This window comes from Danio rerio, chromosome 8 (genome assembly GCF_052040795.2).
Source record: "Danio rerio strain M-AB ecotype USA chromosome 8, GRCz13ab, whole genome shotgun sequence".
NCBI classification, from domain to species: Eukaryota; Metazoa; Chordata; class Actinopteri; order Cypriniformes; family Danionidae; genus Danio; species Danio rerio.
In genome coordinates, this window is record NC_141028.1 from 41,799,849 (window position 1) to 41,818,381 (window position 18,533).

General features: G+C 34.6%; 1 protein-coding gene across 3 annotated transcripts in view; it reads left to right on the forward strand.

Annotated features, from left to right (window-relative positions):
• Window positions 1-1,436: 1,436 nt before the first annotated feature.
• Window positions 1,437-18,533, forward strand: part of csf1b (colony stimulating factor 1b (macrophage)) — a 73,373-nt gene continuing 56,276 nt past the window's right edge. For 2 of the 3 annotated variants that reach the window (XR_015497281.1, XR_015497282.1), the window contains exons 1-5: window positions 1,441-1,720; window positions 4,288-4,401; window positions 4,502-4,564; window positions 5,091-5,261; window positions 18,281-18,467. Coding sequence is in view for 1 of the 3 variants with exons in the window: in NM_001080076.2 (NP_001073545.2) it covers window positions 1,682-1,720; window positions 4,288-4,401; window positions 4,502-4,564; window positions 5,091-5,261; window positions 18,281-18,467 (574 nt within the window). In the remaining 2 variants the exon portion in view is untranslated. 3 annotated transcript variants of the gene reach the window in all.

Below are 18,533 nucleotides of genomic sequence, written 5' to 3' on the forward strand. Positions count from 1 at the left end.
CAGAATTATTTGCCCCCCTTTGAATTTCTTAAATTTTTTTTTTATTTCCCAAATGATGTTTAACAGAGCAAAAAAAAATTTTACAGTACGTCCGATAATTTTTTTTCTTCTGGAGAAAGTTTTGTTTGTTTTATTTCGGCTAGAATTAAAGCAGTTTTCAAGTTTTTAAAAGCCATTTTAAGGTCAACATTATTAGCCCCTTTCAGCTATATTTGTTTTCGATAGTCTACAGAACAAACCATCATTATACAATAACTTGCCTAATTACCCTAACCTGCCTAGTTAACCTAATTAACCCAACTAAGCCTTTAAATGTCACTTTAAGCTGTATAGAAATGTCTTGAAAAATATCTAGTAAAATATTATGTACTGTCGTCATGGCAAAGAAAAAATAATTATTATTTAGTTATTAGAAATGAGTTATTAAAACTATTATATTTAGAAATGTGTTGAAAAAATATTCTCGCTGTTATACAGTAATTGGAGACAAAAATAAACAGGTGGGCTAATAATTCTGACTTCAACTGTATTTATAAACTCCAGCAGCTTATTACTAAATATTTACCATAAATACTATAATTTATATGACAAACCTAGACTATAAATTCTGTCAAGCTAATAAAAAATGTCAATAAAAATAAACATCAAACATTGTCTGAGCAGCGATCAACATCTCATTGTGCAATCTGAAATTATAAGTAACAGAAAACATTAGCCAAAGCCAACTGTTAATTATTTTTTATTAGTTAAAAATGTACCAGTTTTAGAAAATCAGACTTAATTTATTTGATTGATAACTTGAATTCTTAAATCACACTTGAAGTCAACTATTGTGAATCATTTGGAAAACAGTTGTCCTTTCATGTCTCATGGATATAAGTGAGAATGAGTCATGGAAAATCATCTAGGAAACACTTTTGATTGACGCTTGTTTCTTTTTATCTTAACCAAGCCTGCGGAGAACACAGTATTTCCCAATCTCCTGAGGGCAATGACTTTTGTTCTGACAGTTAATATATTAAGATGTCTCTCAGCAGGCTTCAGAAGATGTCATCTGCCCAAGGAGAACACAGAGAACATCTGAGCATCTGACCATAAGCGTGCAAAGAGAAGAAGAAAAAAGCAATTGGTGTGAGAACTTTGATCATAAATAGGTTGACAGATAGACTGATGTATTAGGTGATTCTAAGACTGTGGCAGCGGGCTTTGAGTGAGGATAGAGAAAGATAATGAGGCTCAAATCATATCATTTCCTGTGTCATGTTTAATACATGGGCATACTATTTAAATTTAAAATGATGTAGTAAGCAGAAAATCCTGCTTTCATAAAGCTATTATGAAACAAGAGAACATTAAAAGAGAGAGTGAAAGAGGCGTGGGCATGGCAAGGCGGAGAGAAGTTAATGAAAAAGAAAAGGAGGAGGTGAAAGCAAGGCACACAGAGTTACTGTGAGACAATTTACTAACCACAAGTTGCTCAATCACTGTGCCCTGTTTAACAGGAGTATGCATTAAAGAGTAGGATTTGGGTCGGTGAGCTTGAATTTTAGATGGTGGATCAACTGAGTTATGAGCTTTGCTGTCATTCCAATTCAACTTTGAACACCAACTCATCACCTGGAACTGCTCAAATGCATCTAACCGAGGACTGTAATCTTCTCCTGCTGGATCGGTGAGCCAGATGAACAACCCTACACCCCTTCTCTTCTACAAAACCAAGGTAGGCTTACAGCCACACACGTGGTCCTTCCAAAGGCTGAAAATACATCTCATGTTGATTTGATTCTGAATAAGAGCACTTTATTTTATGATTTATGATTTTATTTATTTTTTATTTATGATTTAATTTTATTCTATGAATTTATGATTTATGCTCTATGATGTTATGGTTGTCTGATGTAAAAGTTATTTTATTTAAGACAATTTTGTAGTGATGAAGTGGTAGTATATATGCACTTTAATGCTCCAGGACATCTGGTGTGTTTTCTGAGATGTTTCTTTTGAGGAAATGTTCACATTCATTGTGAAATGATTACATCAGCTATATATGTCTGCTTATAGTGTACAATAGAGGTACAGTTTACCTTCAGGTCAACTAAGATAAGGAGAATAATTTATTAAAATTGGCACAACTGACTTCTTTACAAGCATTTGTATATTAGACAACCAATAACTAAAACGTCAGTTTGCTTGTGTATTTATTGTGAAAAAAACAAAAACAAAAAAAACTATAGATTATTCTTTAGAATTAAAGAACGGTTATATTTTAGTGTGTGTTGACTGTTACCATTGAGACGTTTACTACCTGGAATAAACAGAATTCAAAAGAATTTCTCCAAAAGGTAAAGCAGATGTAGATATATCAAAAGCAGCAGAAATGGAAAAAGAGAACAGATATATTGACAGTGATAGAAGACCAATGCCAGTGACATACCTGGCAAAAAAACCCCTGAAATTCCTTATTTTGGCTCTCCTGTAATAAACTGAAGACGTCTTGAAAGGTTACACCTTTATGACAGTATGATATTTTTTCTTCAGGAGAAAGTCTAACTTGTTTTATTTAGGCAAGAATAAAAACTGTTATTATTATTTTTTTTAATAATTTTAATGTCAGCTTTATAAGCCACTTGAAGCAATATTTTTTGATAGTCTACAGAACAAACCATCAATATTCAATGACTTGTCTAATTACCCTAATTTGCTTAATTAACATAGTTATGCCTTGAATATTCTTGTCTTGAAAGTATCTAGTAATATAAACTGTCATCAGGGAAAAATATATGAAATCAGTTCAATTTAATGTTGAAAAGCTGCTTCACATAGAATATTATAGTTAATTGAAACAGTGTCTGTCCAGTTTTCAGAGTTTAAGTTCGATTTAGTTTATTTCAGTGTGGTTTAATTTTCACTGCTGAAAGTCCAAACACTGAAGTGAAAATCCATCGTTGCGCAGCTCCACAAGTACCGATCCATGCAAGCCAGTGGCGACAGCGGCGAGGAACAAACTTCACCGATTGGCGAAAGTGAAGGAAAAAAAACCCTGAGAGAAACCAGGCTCAGTTGGGCACGACCATTTCTCTTATAGCCAAACGTCTTGTGTAGAGCTGCAGTCTAGGTGCCAGAGGCTGGAAAACAGTTATTATAAATGAGTTATTAAAACAATTATGTTTATAAATGTGTTGAAAAAATATTCTTTCTGGTAAACAGAAATCAGGGCAACATATACAGAGGGGCTAATATATACATAAAAATATATTTTATTCATTTCTCAGTGAATATAGGCAAAGTATTTTTGGTGCATTTAAGCAAAACAGATTAATTAAACAGATATACTTATTAAAATAATATTATAGTCACCAAACATATTTAGAAATTAAAAGATAATACAATTAAATTCATGCAAAACATTGCAAAAAAAAAAAAAAAAAACTACAAAATTTCAGCTGAACTTTTAATTTTTTTTGTTGTATTTAATAATTTTCTATAACATATAAATTTAGGTATACTAGTTTTTGAACCGTTATTTTGTTAGATAAGCTCCAGATTTGGCTTCAGTACTGACTTTTTTAATGTATATGCACAAATACAATATTGGACAGCCTCCTATTAAGAATATGAATTTAAAAGATAAATATTTGTGAGAAGTGTCTTGAAAAAGATCATATGAAATATTATGTACTGTCCTCATGGCAAATATAAAATAAATCAGTTATTGGAAATAAGTTATTAAAACTATTAGGTTCAGAAATGTGTTGAACCAAAATCTTCTCTCCATTAAACAGAAATTGTAAACTAAAATAATTCAGGGGGGCTAAAATGAGACAAAAGTTAATACAGGGCACTTTTGCCCTAATATCTTGGACTTTAGGGGAATGTAACTGCATTCTAAAGTCTCATCATGCAATGTGTAACTAATTAATTAAACAAGTACATTAAATTACTAAGTCATCAATACATATATTGGATTGAATTATATGTTATGTCATTGACATGAAAATTCTTATGTTAATAAGATAAATTGTATAACCAGTCATGTGTAAATTTATTTTAATTGTACAATTGTTTTATAAATATATAAATGCATTCATTTATATTGCATTACTTATTAAAATACTTTTTATTATCATTATTTTACAAAATCTAAATTTAAAATACAGAATAGTTTAAGTGCTTAGAAGGGTGCTTAAATTAAAACTTGCTATTATGAAATTGAAGCATGGCTATGGAAAGCCCCCAGATGATAGAAAAAACAAACATGTGTGTGTTTGTCTTTGCGTGTCACTATAGGTGAAGAATGTGTGTGTTCTCATGCTACTGTGTGTTCCCCTCTCCATGATGGACATCCCCGGTCCTTGCAAACATGCCATAACTATGGACCACCTGCTTCAAATAAAACAACTGGTGAGAAGTCCAATCACAATAAAGCTTTACAGCACCTTTTCCTTTCAAACGCAACACTTGGATCTCCTAACATTTCGCCTCATTTCATTTTACTGACCAGATAAGTAATCAGCTCCGGACTGGCTGCTCAATCACATACACATTCATTGAGAGAAAACACCTGGTAAGAATCTCTTTAAAACCTTTTGCTTTGCTTTTAAATCAGTGTTTAAAAACAGATCTTTGCTTTTTTCCATAATACAACCTTCTATTCCAACGTCTTCTGTTTTGAATCTGCCCTTGGAAATACATCAAAGCTGGAGGTGTGTTTTAGATTAGATAGTCAGTCCAAAGTGTCATCACTCACAGCTTGGATTTCTGTTGTGGCACCCATGACTTGGTTGAATTCAGAGTGCATTTTTGAAGTAGATCTCAAGTAGCTCCATCTTCGAGCACAAGAGTCTGTTGTTCTGTAGACAGCCTGAATTTCTGAACTTTGGTTTATAGGCTCCCAAATCCAAAACATATAGTCAATAGTACAATCTCACAAAAGATGATTCACAAAGTGCGTCATCAGTTCGGTAACTGAAACCAGCTACGAAGCCAACGCTAACGGCTTGATCTCTTCTGAAAATATAAGCTCACATGCAAATGTGTCATATTTTGTTCTTCAACCTGTTTCTTACCCCTTCTCGTTGTCTGTCTTTTAGAGTGTGGTGTGTTATGTGAAGGCTGCTTTGCCAAGAGTGCTTGAACTGGTAAACGTCCACTTCAGATACGTGCGGGGCTCAGGAAGTGCGCAATCAGTGGTCTCCTTACAGAACCTCATTCTCAACATCTACTCCCAGCACTGCGTACCTTCACTAAACGAGGAACTGGAGGTGTGTGCTGTCTCACATTTGTTGATCTCAGTGTTTTGGTTTATAATAAGCTTCAGTTTTCTTTGACTCTAATGAACAAAGCATAATTAATAGTTCAGACAATTTACTCAATATTTACTCATCCTCAAGCAGTGGTGGAAAGAGTACTGAAAAATCTTACTCAAGTAAAAGTACCATAACTTGCCCAAAACTGTGGTACAAGTAGTTTAAAAGTATCTGTTGTCAATATTACTCAAAGTATTGGTAAAAAGTAGCCCTTTTAAAAGTACTCAAGAGTGAGTATTGAGTATTGCGCTGTGAAAAACTACTCAACTACAGTAATTTGAGTATTTGTACTTTGTTACTTTACACCACTGTCCTCAAGCAATAATAAACACTAGAGATGGTTTTTTTGACAAAAGCTGAAAAACTGTAACTTTTGACTTCCATAGCCGAAAAACAAATACTATGGAAGTCAATGGCTTCAGCTTTCTAACTTTTTCAAAATATCTTTTTTTTTTTTGTGTTCAACATAGGAAAAAAACTCAAACTAGTTTGGAATAAGTGAAGGGATTGTAAATAATGATAGAATTTGCTTTTTTTTCTGTGAACTGAACCTTTTAGGCATTTTACTATGGAGACAGATAAGACTCATAAGTAATTCACGCAAAAGACACGATTTACACATGCATAGCCAAATTCATGTGCATAAAACCAAATTCACATGCGTAAAATATTTATTTATATTCACAAAAAAATTTCACATGCTCAAAATAAAAATATATTTTGCAGGATTTGCACATTCTCATTCAGGATGAACTCGCAAGTTTTAAACATTCAAAACTTTTTGTACACTCCTATACATTTGCAAATGGTGTTTTGCATTTGTGAAACGTATTTTATGAAAATCTATTTTTATTTTGAGCAGGTGAAATTTTTTTGTGAACATAAATAAATATTTTAGGCATGTAAATTTGGTTTTATGCACGTGAATTTGGCTACGCATGTGTAAATCGTGTCTTTTGCGTGAATTACTTTTGAGTCTTATCTGTCTCCATATTTTACTGGCATTGAGGGTTCTACGAAGAGCTAGGGATGCACCAATTGCTACATATAAGCGATTACTTATCTATAATAGGTGGATGAAAAGACTCGTTATCAATTATTTCCACTTAGTGGTAAGGTTTGAGCCCATGAAACCTAAATAGTAATTTTGACACATATTTTGAGAAAATGCTTTCTTTTTAAAAATTAACTCAACAATACACCCTGGACAATTGAATTACCTTTTTGTTATGTAAGGGATGAAAACATCCACTAAATTAAACTGCATCATATATATATATATATATATATATATATATATATATATATATATATATATATATATATATATATATATATATATAATTCATCTTTTTTTCGGCTTGGTCCCTTTATTAGGGTCGCCACAGCAGAATGAACCACCAACTTATCCAGCACATTGTTACACAGCAGATGCATTGTTAAACATACACACACACACACACAACTGTGGGGGAAACCAGAGCACCTGGAGGAAACCCACACAAATGGAGGGAGAACATGCAAACTCCACACAGAAACGCCAACAAAGCCGAGGTTCAAACCAGCAACCCAGTGACCTTCTTGCTGTGAGGCAACAGCACTACCTACTACGCCATTGCTTCACCCATATTGAAGTCAGAATTATTAACCCCCTTTTGACTTTTTTTTTCTTTTTTAAATATTTCCCAAATGATGTTTAACAGAGCAAGGAAATTTTCACAGTATGTCTGATAATGTTTTTTCTCTTCTGGAGAAAGTCTTATTTGTTTTAATTTGGCTAGGATAGAAGCAGTTTAAATTTTTTTAAAAGCCATTTTAAGGAAAAAAAAACTACACTTGATGTGTCTAAGAATAATCAAAGTGAAGTTTAAATTTAAACTAATTTCGAGAGGAGCACGTGCTCATCATTGACCCAGCTGGCCCACATTAGCTAATCATGATCTTCCAATCAAAGGATCCCAAGTCGCTATATATATCCTCATTTCCTTTCTACAACTATCTTTATCTGGAAGAAACCCCCCTCCTCCTCTCCTCCCCTTATTCCACTTTTATCCAGAATGGGTGGCACGGTGGCCCAGTGACTAGCACTATTGCCTCACAGCAAGAATACCAATGGCGTTGGGTCCTCGCTGGGCCATCTGGTATTTCTGTGCGGAGTTTGCATGTTCTCCCCCTGTCCGCGTGGGGTTCCCCATTTTCCTCCCACCATCCAAATGTGCTCTATATATTATAAATAAAACAAGGCTAAATCTTTTTTCTAATGTCTCTCTCTCAGGAAGTTCGCCTTGGCCTCAGCAGCGGGGGAGTTTGATATCAACCTGAGCTCAATCTCCCCTAGCCCTGCGAAAGGGGGGAGCCCTGGGCTAGAGGATTCCTTGAGCTCAGGGCTCTCTCCTGGGATGGCATGCTAAACAAGCCATGTATTAATCGTGAGCTAAGTGTGAACTCTTAAAATAGGCATCTCAACTATCATAACTACATGGAGTAAACAAAAACAAAAACTGCTGCATTAAATGTGGTTATAAACAGCCACAACAATAAATTAGGGAGAAAAAAATAAAAATCTAACAATGCAACAAAGCCAATGTTGTTATTAAGCATTCACATGTCCAAGACTGTAATATAACGTAAAAAAAAAAAAAAAATCCAATCCAATTTTTATATTGAAAAGTCAATTTGTGTGCTTTTTTTTCACTAAACCAGTGAAATAATTTGTAAACTTGGCAATTGAATAGTTAAAAACCCTGTAGTTTTTAAAAACATTTAGTAGTTTTGATCAGGACTGAGGCTGATTAACAGATTTATACAAAAAAAAAATGTATCTGATTCTTACCGAGATTTATTTCAGTGGATGTTTTTATCCCAAACATAAAAAAGGGTAGAACATTTGAACATTGCACAAGTGATATGATTTTTTTTTAGATTTCTGGCATCATTTATTCAATCATTCTATCATATAATTTCCATATAATTTAAATTAAATTGAAATCTGTTTATTTTTCTAACAGAATAGTGTCAACAAAAAGTGCTTACACTTGGCCTTGTAACATGAAGTTCTATTAAGACTGAATGAGCAAGAATATTGGTTTCATGGAGACCCTTTACCATCCAAAGAACCTTTTAATTCTTCAAATTGTTCTTAATAAGGGATTCTTTAGATTTAAAAAAAAAAGTTCTTAACATGTAGGGGGAAAAGTCATTGAAAATGAAAATCTTCACCTCACTCTAAACCGTTACCTTGGAATGTTCACGTTCGTAGTAAGAGAAGCTTTAAAGCCAGCATTTTACCAGACATGGCAGGTTTGCTTGATTGAAGGTAACATTTCAGAAGCAGGAGTCTGGAGTTGATTGTGTTCTCCGAGTGATATTGGATGTATATGAAAGGCTAAAACTGATCCACTCTTTTATGAAATGTATTCAGAAACATCACTCAAGCATTTTGACCCGTATCTGTGATCATATCAGCGCTCTTCATATGTTCTTTTCATGAGAGCTACAGATCTCCAGTAAACCCATTGGATTTGCTGTTCCTTATTACGCTAGTTGGGTATTTATAATTGGTTCACTTACCAGCTTGTCATATCTGTAGACATGTTCAACTATTTTTGAAAAAAAAAAAGTATTTTACAAAAATTCAGTTTGGCATTTCTTTGGTCTGGCAGCTGGTGTATCAAATATCAGCCTGTGCGTGAGAATTCTTAAGAACATGAGGTACAAAAATGTCACACTGCTACGCACATTAAAAAAAATGTAAAATGGCCACTCTACCCATTTTCAACATAATTTCTTCTTAAAAAAACTCCATTAAAGAATGTTTACTTACTTATTGATACATTTACTCTTGTTAACCTCGTTTCCAACTGAAACATGCTTAACAGTGTGGCAGAGCCTTGTCTTTCAACAGCCATTTCATCAAAACATAAGCTCCCATGACATGAAGCAAAGCTTGTGGATTATGGGATCTACTTAGACTTCACTTAAGGAAATGCTTATATCTGGCTATAGCACTGAACAGATCATTTGTCTTTCTTGGTTTAACTTGCATATGTTCCTATGAACATATTTCATAGGGATTCCCATTTCAGTTTAAAGGAAGAATCATACAGAAGCTAAATGTATAAACCTGCTACGTTCTTGACAGCATGTAAAAATGCAGCTCAATCAATCAATCAATCAATCAATCAATCAATCAATCAATCAATCAATCAATCAATCAATCAATCAATCAATCAATCAATCAATCAATTACAAGCCTGCAGTTTGAACTGCAGTGTATAATGTCCAGTAGAATAATAATACATATGCAGAACACTTCTAAAATCTGTGTTTTAGAATGTTTCTATTGTTTAACTCTGCTTTATTCATGCATATTAGTCAGACAGAATCACAAGATAACAGCTGTTCCAATTTAGCAGCAGAAAACAATTAGTTCACTTTTTGTCTCTGAATTAAGCTATACAATAATATGTTCTTGCATCAAGAACAATATAAAAATACAAAACACATACAATTTATATATATAGATAAATAAATAGATGAAATAGATAAAAAAACCTTATAGATAAAAGTAACACAGTAGGCCTTACATCAATACAGAATATATATATAATATGGAAATGGTACAGCAGTAGAAAATACCTCATCTTTTCTATTTGAATAGGCTGCATCAGATCATGATTGTTTTCAGAATGTTTTTTTTTTTTAAACATTATCTTGAATGATTTAAAATAATTATATATGCATTATATCAGAAGATTAAGAAAGTTTAGGGCTCTATTTTAATGATCTAGGTGCAAAGTCTAAAGTGCATGAAGCAAAAGCAATAAGGTTGTGTCCGAATTCACTGGTTTGTGCATGGTCTAACAGGGTTGTGCTTAGTCTCTCAATGAGTAATGGGTGTGTTTAAAGCATAATGTGCATTAAACCAATCAGAGTCTCATCTCCCATTCTCTTTAAGTGTCAGTTGTGTCGCGCCATGGTGCAGTTGCTATTTACATGGCGGACTTTGTAAGTGAAAAAACTGAAAGCTTTTTTAGCGAGAACACCTGACCATCTGCAGCGAGAATAAAGAATCCTCCATTCGGCCTCTTTACTTTCTCTTTACTTTACTTTAACTTTTTACACTTTTACTTTCTTGGATAAGGAAACAGTGATGTACGCACTCCATTGAAGAAATTCATTAACCTGCATATTTAATTTTTTTTTTGTTAGGCACAACGATTTGTTTCAAAGATTTGTGAAGAAGTCATGGAGGCAGGGGTTTTATATTTATAAAAAAATATTTTCTTTCTACACCGGAACACACATAAAACAGCAGAAATTAGGGTTGCATTGATCTGAAAATAGCAACACATCGCATCAAACACATCTTCGCCTTATTGCGCTGGGTGTATGATAAGACCCAAAATCTTTCACATATATTAAATCCACTCTACTGGTTAATTTAAGTATACAGGTAATGATAACTTCAATACTTTTGACACATAAAAGTGTAAGCCTGTACCAATACGGCAAATAACTAAATTATTTTTTGTTTCATTTATCAAATCGTTTTAGCTACTGAGCCTTTCATGTATTTTTGCTCTCATGGCTGATCATTGAAGGCTTATGGTGCCTTTACTCTGATAAATGTGTCTATTACACTGATAGATTTGTACTTCACAACAAACATGGGCACTTGAAGTAGTCAGATTTATCCATACAGATATTTTAAAAATGATTCACAAACTAGTTTAAAGAATCAATGTAACCAGAGGTCTGTTATCAAAATAAAAGATCCACATCTGTCAAATCATCTCTGATTCAACACTTGACATTAGGCATTCTCATGTGATTGAAGTAAATTTGCCGTTTGCTCTGTCCAAATGTAAAAGTTACTTGTCAGAGAAAACGAGAGATGGAAAGTAAATCATTTTTATCATAGATACAGAAAACATAGTGTTAATAGAGTATATTAGCATATGGCATTTATTCCAGCACTTCAGTGTTGCTCTCTGTACAGTTTATGTCTCGATATTAAAGTTAGATATTAAAGTGTTCATAATGACTCAGCCAAATTACTCTAAATTATGATCTGGAAATTCAAAACATTGTTTTTGTTCTCATAGCACACCCCGTCAAACTAAAATATAATGGCCATTTCTTAATAAAGGTTTAGGTAATCTTGCTTCACCTTAAATCACCATGTTCAACATCATCTTTAACTGCCAAATTTCAGTTGACCAACACTCTCATGTTCTCAGCATTCTTCAAATATTGTCTCGGGGGCTTTTTGTCATGACCTTTTAAAGATACCCAATAAGCCATTTTTATTTCCAAGTGTCTTTCCTTTAATGGCATTTTCACTCATTCCCATCTGCAGAACAGCTTTCTGTGATGTCTTAAATGCTTCACAGCATGTTCTCTAAGGTTTTTTCTCACGTCCAAAGCTCGATTCTAATACTCAAGAAGCAAGTACAGAGAATGTACGAAAGAACACGAATGTTTTCTTGGTATAGTAGATAAATCAAATGCAGACTTGTGAGTGCACTACTTACTCAAAATAAATAAAGGGAAGCATGGCATTATATTAATTTATTTTCTTTTTGTCTTAGTACCTTTATTAATATGGGGTTGCTACAGCGGAATGAACCGCCAACTTTTCCACCATCTGTTTTACACAGCAGATGCCCTTCCAGCTGCAACACATCACTGGGGACCACCCGTACACTCTCATTCATACTCATACTCTACAGAAAGTTTTAGCTTCCCCAATCACATGTATCGCATGTCTGTGGACTTGTGGGGGAAAACGGAGCACCTGAAGGAAACCCACGCGAACGCAGGGACTTCATACAGAAATGCAAAAATGCAAAAAGACCCAGCCGAGCTTCCGACCAGCAACCTTCTTGCTGTGAGGCGACAGCACTACCTGCTGCACCACTGCGTCGCCCACGGCATTATATATACACTATTATTCTTAGGTCATAGATATGTTGTAAAGAAATAAATGAAAATGAGAACCCAGTCTATAGGAGACTCAAACAAGCAGAATTACTTTATTGAGACGTATTACTTTGTCTGCAGTCTGCAAAAAAAAAAGTCCAAAAGCAAGCAAGCAAAAAAAAAAAGTCTATTATGCGTTTTAGAATGGGGCAGAGTTTGTAGATGGGGACAGAGAAAATGTGCTTGACTAAGTCTTAGTTATAGATCTTGTTTTAGGGTCTTCAATAGATCCTGAGGTTTCAACAGCTCTGACCAGCTTGAAAGTATCACTTTAAGACAAAGGCACAGTTGTTGAGACCCTGCCCTATCAAGTGTCCAGGAAGCAAAGGTTTTAATGTCCCTCATATCTGGGCTGTGATAGTTTTTATGGAATGACAATTCTAAAAAGCAAAGAATATAACGTTTTAGTTATATAAATATGACTGTTAATTTGGAACTAGATTATATAAATTTATATTCTCAAAGATATAACTTGTTTATCTCAGGAGTTTCTCTAAAAAGATCAAAATGTGTTTTAAATTAATAAATGCATGGAAAGATGTTTATTTAGGGACATTCCTATTAAAATTGATTTAATTTGTATATAAAGTATACATACAGTTGAAGTCAAAAATTATTACCCACCTTTTTTTCTTTTTTAAATATTTTCCAAATAATGTTTAACACAGCAAGGAAATTGTATGAATGTAGTCTAAATTTATTTTCTGTCAAAACGTGTGAAGGTCGTGTGACCAGGTATATCAGGGCATCTCATTTCTCACAGGATGCGTTCTCGTGGTCTTGCGAGTTTGTTCCTTGGAGGTAACTTGGCAAGACAGTTTGTCTGTTCTCCTCATTCTCGGTATTGGGAAACAGCCAATAAGTCTAGGGCTGCATTCCACTCCACTTTTAGAGATGCACCCGTGAACTTCCCTAAGCATTTCCCCTCTGAGTATTCCATGCCACCATTTTAAAGTGTGCTTCACTTCATTAAGCAACAGAGGGAAGCTTGCATGGACATACCCTTGACCCCTGGTTTTGTGATGTCACAATAGTGTATTGTTCAAGTGATTAAGGGTTTAAGGCATTACATTTACACCCATTCAGATGTTCCTCGAGTAATGGACAATTTTGTAACATAATCAATTATGTACATCAGAGTCAATGAAACAGAGGGAAGTTATTGAAAGGCATAAAAACTTTGAGTAGAATTTATCCTAAATCAGGGGTGCCCAACCTTGCTCTTGGAGATCTACCTTCCTACAGAGTTGATCAGCACACCTGTCTGTAATTATCAAGTGCTCTTTCAGATCCTAATTATCAGTTTGTAGATCTACAGGGAATGCTGCACCAGCTGTTCGTAAGTTCCTGCTTAAACTGGATTGTAAATCCACACTAAAGGCTTTGTAACTGCTAGCTAGTTTGTAACTAAATTTACTTCAGATGCAGCTCGTTCATAGGCAGAACGTAGTTAGTGTGTGAGTAATGCATAGTCACATTGAATGTAATACTCAATCAGAATCCTTCAAATTGTTCAACGACTCCCATATGTTTTGTTCAACGATTCATTTGTTCCCAAACCCCTCCTTTGCATGAGCCTTATTAGTCCAATGTCCCAGTCTGTTGTGATTGGTCGACTGGGTTCAGTGTGAGACAGAGAGAAATGCCCACAATGCTCATGAAGTAGTCAGAGTACAGAGTGTGCGAGCCCAATGCAGGAATGCAATAAAGAAATGAATTTAAACACCAGCATATTACTCAACTCTTAACGCTAACCCCAAGTAATAACAACGTCACACATTCAGTTATAATCCACACAGTGGCAAAAGTTGAACTATTTTAAAAATTGACCGCGCAGCTTGTGTGACAAACAGCTGATGGTAGAGGATCGTGAGTTCAGAAACGCATTTAAATCGTTAAAGGAAAAAGCAAACGTCGTGTTTTCAACGTGGTTTTGGACGCAATATGTAAATTACCCCATACAGATTTAACCAGAGAGATACAGTACAAGTAGTGATCTATAACAGACACATGATTACAAGCCGCACAGAGTGATCACAACTTACAACACCCAATTAAACACATATTTTGCAAAGTACAGAACGAGGCATCAATTTTAATTACACTAACATGTTATGATCCAGATGAAGAAGAAACTGCTCCAAATGAACTATAGCAGTTACTGACAAAGTCCCTATCAAAGTCTGACAAAGTCCTATACATGATAGTCTCTGCTGCTTCTTTCTTACATAGCAAACAGCCAGTTTATTGGTTATCAAATCAAAAATCTGAAAAATGACGGGAACAAACATGGGTCAGCTATTCTGTGGTATTGTTGTGAAAATGAACTTCAACTCTTTATTCCCTGCCGCCGAATCTTTAGTGATTGTCATCTTCGTGTCATGATCTAGACTAGTGTCTGAAAGGAAAGGCATATTCATGTTTTACCAGATCGGGTAGTTCGTATTTGGTGAGATACAGTACTGACGTCGATGCGTTCAGGCAAAAGATCCGAACCCAACACGATTCATTTATTAGACTCTGAGTCGACTATACTATACAAATATGCGCAAGACATTATTTAAAACTGTATAGGGTTTACATTTATTTGTGTATAACCGACTCTCCCCACAAAGAAACACAGTGGCTTTGTAAACAATGAAAATGCTGTGCTCTGTATTTTTCTATTCTTTAGGTGTGTACTGTGTCTCTGTTGTTAATGCTGCTGTTTGATATTAATTTAGCATTTGTATTTGATCATTTCACGGTCCAAAATAAATAAATAAATAAATAAATAAAATTTAAAAATACGAATTAAATTAAACAAAATGAAAGGAAGATAAATAATTAAATCATCTGAAACTGTCATCTGTGGTGTTATCATTGCTTATTGCATTTACACTGTCTTCTCTGTTGGTCAGAGAGCCCATAACGCGCGCTCTCTTGTTTTTAAATTTTGAGAGGAGTGAAATTTACATAGGCAGCCAGATACATCTAGCCCTGTCCTGGAATGCATCTGGTTGTTGAAACCAATGCGTCCCATCTGAAGCAGTTTGAGAGATTGGATTTATATCCATCTCAAATGCATTTCATTTGTCCATTTACACCTGCCAATTTCACAATCGGATTGTTATCATGCAAAAATGCATGAAATTACCAAGTTTCAACAGCCTCATAGAGCTACATCTAAAATATATTTAGTGGTGCAACAGAAAACTAATGAGTAGTGCACTAATTGTAACTTAGGGCTCTATTTTGATGGTCCATGCGCAAAGTGCAAACGCTTTCAAGGCGTGTCAGAATCCACTTTTGCTAATACAAGGACGGAAAAATCCGCTAAAAGGGTTGAGGTTATTTTCTTAATGAGCTATAGGTAGAATAAACCTCTCAAAAAGTCTCATTTCCCATTCCAGGCCTGTGCAGAGACCTTTTAAGACAAAAATTTTTGAAGTTGTGTGTGGGGGGGGGTTGGGGGGGGGTGTTGTTGCGCTAAAACTGAAGAGCGGAGGAGGGGGGGGTTAAATGTCACGCGAAAACTGAAGAGGGGGGGGGGGGTGATATGTCACGGGAAAACTGAAGACCGGGGGGGTGGGGGGGTTTCGCTAGGGCACTTCAGATCACTTTGGAAGGGCACTGTCTATTCAAGACTAAAAAGGGCATGTACACTGCACAGGTTGAGCCTTATGTGTGCACATGCCTGTACCATTCCCTTTAAGTCCCATAAGCGCATTTGCTATTTACATGACAAACTTTGTAAGTGGAAAAACTGAGCATTTCACGCGCAAGAAAACAGTTAAACAGAGCATCTGCAGCGAGAGAATGAGAGATAAGGCATCTCATAATCTACTTTCACTTTCGCTCTCGTGATAGGGAAACCTTGTATGCACATACATCAATTAGCCTATAAATAATTAATTTAATTTGTTAAGCGCTAAGATTTGTTTCAAAACTATTTCTAAATTCAGTTCTAATTTCCAGCAAATGAATAAATGAACAATAATAACGAAGTGTGGTCAAAAACCATATCCAAATACACATGCTGTGCCCCATATGGTCTGAAACTTGACAGATGGACAAATCTAAGTTTGTTTTTAATAAAACAAATATAAATATGGATATAATAAATAATACTGCTAATAATGATTGCATTATAAAAAAGCTAATTGAATTTAACTGAAATTTAACTGAAAAAGTCTCCCTAGATGAAGAAGGTATGAAGGCAGTGGTTTTTAAATTTATGTAGGCTAGAAAATAATATGTTTTGTAATATTTTAATCCTTCATATTTATATCCTAAATATATCCTTAATATTTTAATTCTTTTTCATTTGTAAAGATATTTGCGTATTGCTCTACATCTTGTGTGTATTAAGCAGTGTGTAAGCGAGACGCATAACTAAAGCGTCTTGCGTTGGACAATAGACTGGCTTTGTTTTGGTCTATTGAAAAATCTATTATAGTTTCTCAAAATAGCAACGCGCCAGCAGTGGGCCTCAGAACGCCTTCCCTTTTAGACCAGAACGCCTATGGGCGCACATATGAGCGCAAATGCCTTTGCTATTTAAACAGCGTGGCGGAATACGTCAAAACGACTTTTGCGCTAAGCTGAAACTAGCAAACAACTATTGCGTCGCGACTTGAGCCACGTTGAGCCGTGTGTATGATAGGGCCCTTAGTGTCTCTATAAGTCATTCTCCACATGCTATTAAGCTTTGAATTAAGGTATTTTTTGGCATTTGACAGCCTTAAACAAATAGCATTTTTATGTGATTTAGTTTATTTGAATAAATCTGAAAATGTAAAAGGTGTGAATTATAGTTGATGGCTACAAGAACACTTTACAGTTGGTTTAATGTAAATATTTTGCATTAAATATGATAGTACATGTTGTATTTGAATTTTAAAATTGTGAAAATTGAATGTCCAACACTGTATAAAATGCTTGGTTCCACATGATCGATTTGTGTTGGGACAACATAAAGGAATTAGGTTTTTTAGTTTTTACCAATTTAAGTGAACTAAACATAAAAAATCAAGTCCCCCACCTCAAAAAAACCCTCAATAATTGTCTTGTTTCAGCTCAATTTAATTAAGTAGTTTGAACAACCAACAAATGAAAAAAACAACTCTTTAACCTAAAAGATTAATTCAAAAAGAAGGATGTGTTTATGGACGCAATGCAACTATTTTGAAGTTGCTTGTCTGATAGGGGAAGTGCATTTTTCTTTCACTTGCCTGTCCAAAACATTCACTTGTTCCTGACAAGCGACAGGCCTTAATGTTCTGAGCAAGTTCTCAGATGATTCAAGCAATGTTCAAAAAGCAGGTCCTTGTTCTCAGAGACTGATTTTTATGTATTGTGATTATTTAAAAAATACATTAAATGGTAATTTTTGGCTAAAATAAAAATCCACATTTATCATTGAAAGAAAGAAATAAGAAACAAAGAAATAATGAAAAATGATGTTTGCTGTTTTCTAAAAACTACTTTTTTAAAAAATGAGCTGAAAGCACAATTCTTGATTTTTGGGTACAACTTAATTGGTTTATGGTGAATGTACTTAAATTTGTAAAAAATATGAAAATGTTGATCTGCTTGTTCAAACAATTTTTATTTTTACATTTAAATAATGTAAAAATTTATTTAAATTGAGCTGAAAACACAATTCTTGATTTTCCTTGGGACAAACTAATTGTTATATGTTGGATGTACTTAAATTTGTAAAAAAATAATAATAAAAAAATAAAAAAATAATGAGTTATCTCAATTCCATTCATCTGGCCTCATTAACATCAACAAAAAAACGGTTGTATGGAACCCAGAATTTTTACTGTGAAGAAAGAAAGAAAGAAAGAAAGAAAGAAAGAAAGAAAGAAAGAAAGAAAGTGGTTTTAGAGTTTAGGTTGAGTAGACGAGTGAGTTTTGAGTGAACCAAAACAATGTTGCACAGAGTTGAATCTAATCTCTCAGAATTTATTTTTACTTTTTGTTTTCAATCTTGTTCTCGGCAGGAGGACCCTGTAGCATTCGAGACGCAATACAAAGAGTCTCCTGTCCAGGCACTTCAAAGAGTCGAGGAGGTTCTGTCCCTTTACTTACACCTCATTACGTCCATCAACACCCCTGTTAACTGGACCTGCGAGCAAGAGTACAGCAGCAGTGACCCCCCGACTGTAACTCAACTAACCACCAGCACAGGTGAAACCACACACACACACACACGTATACACACACACAAATACACAAAGCTACATTAAGAAAAAA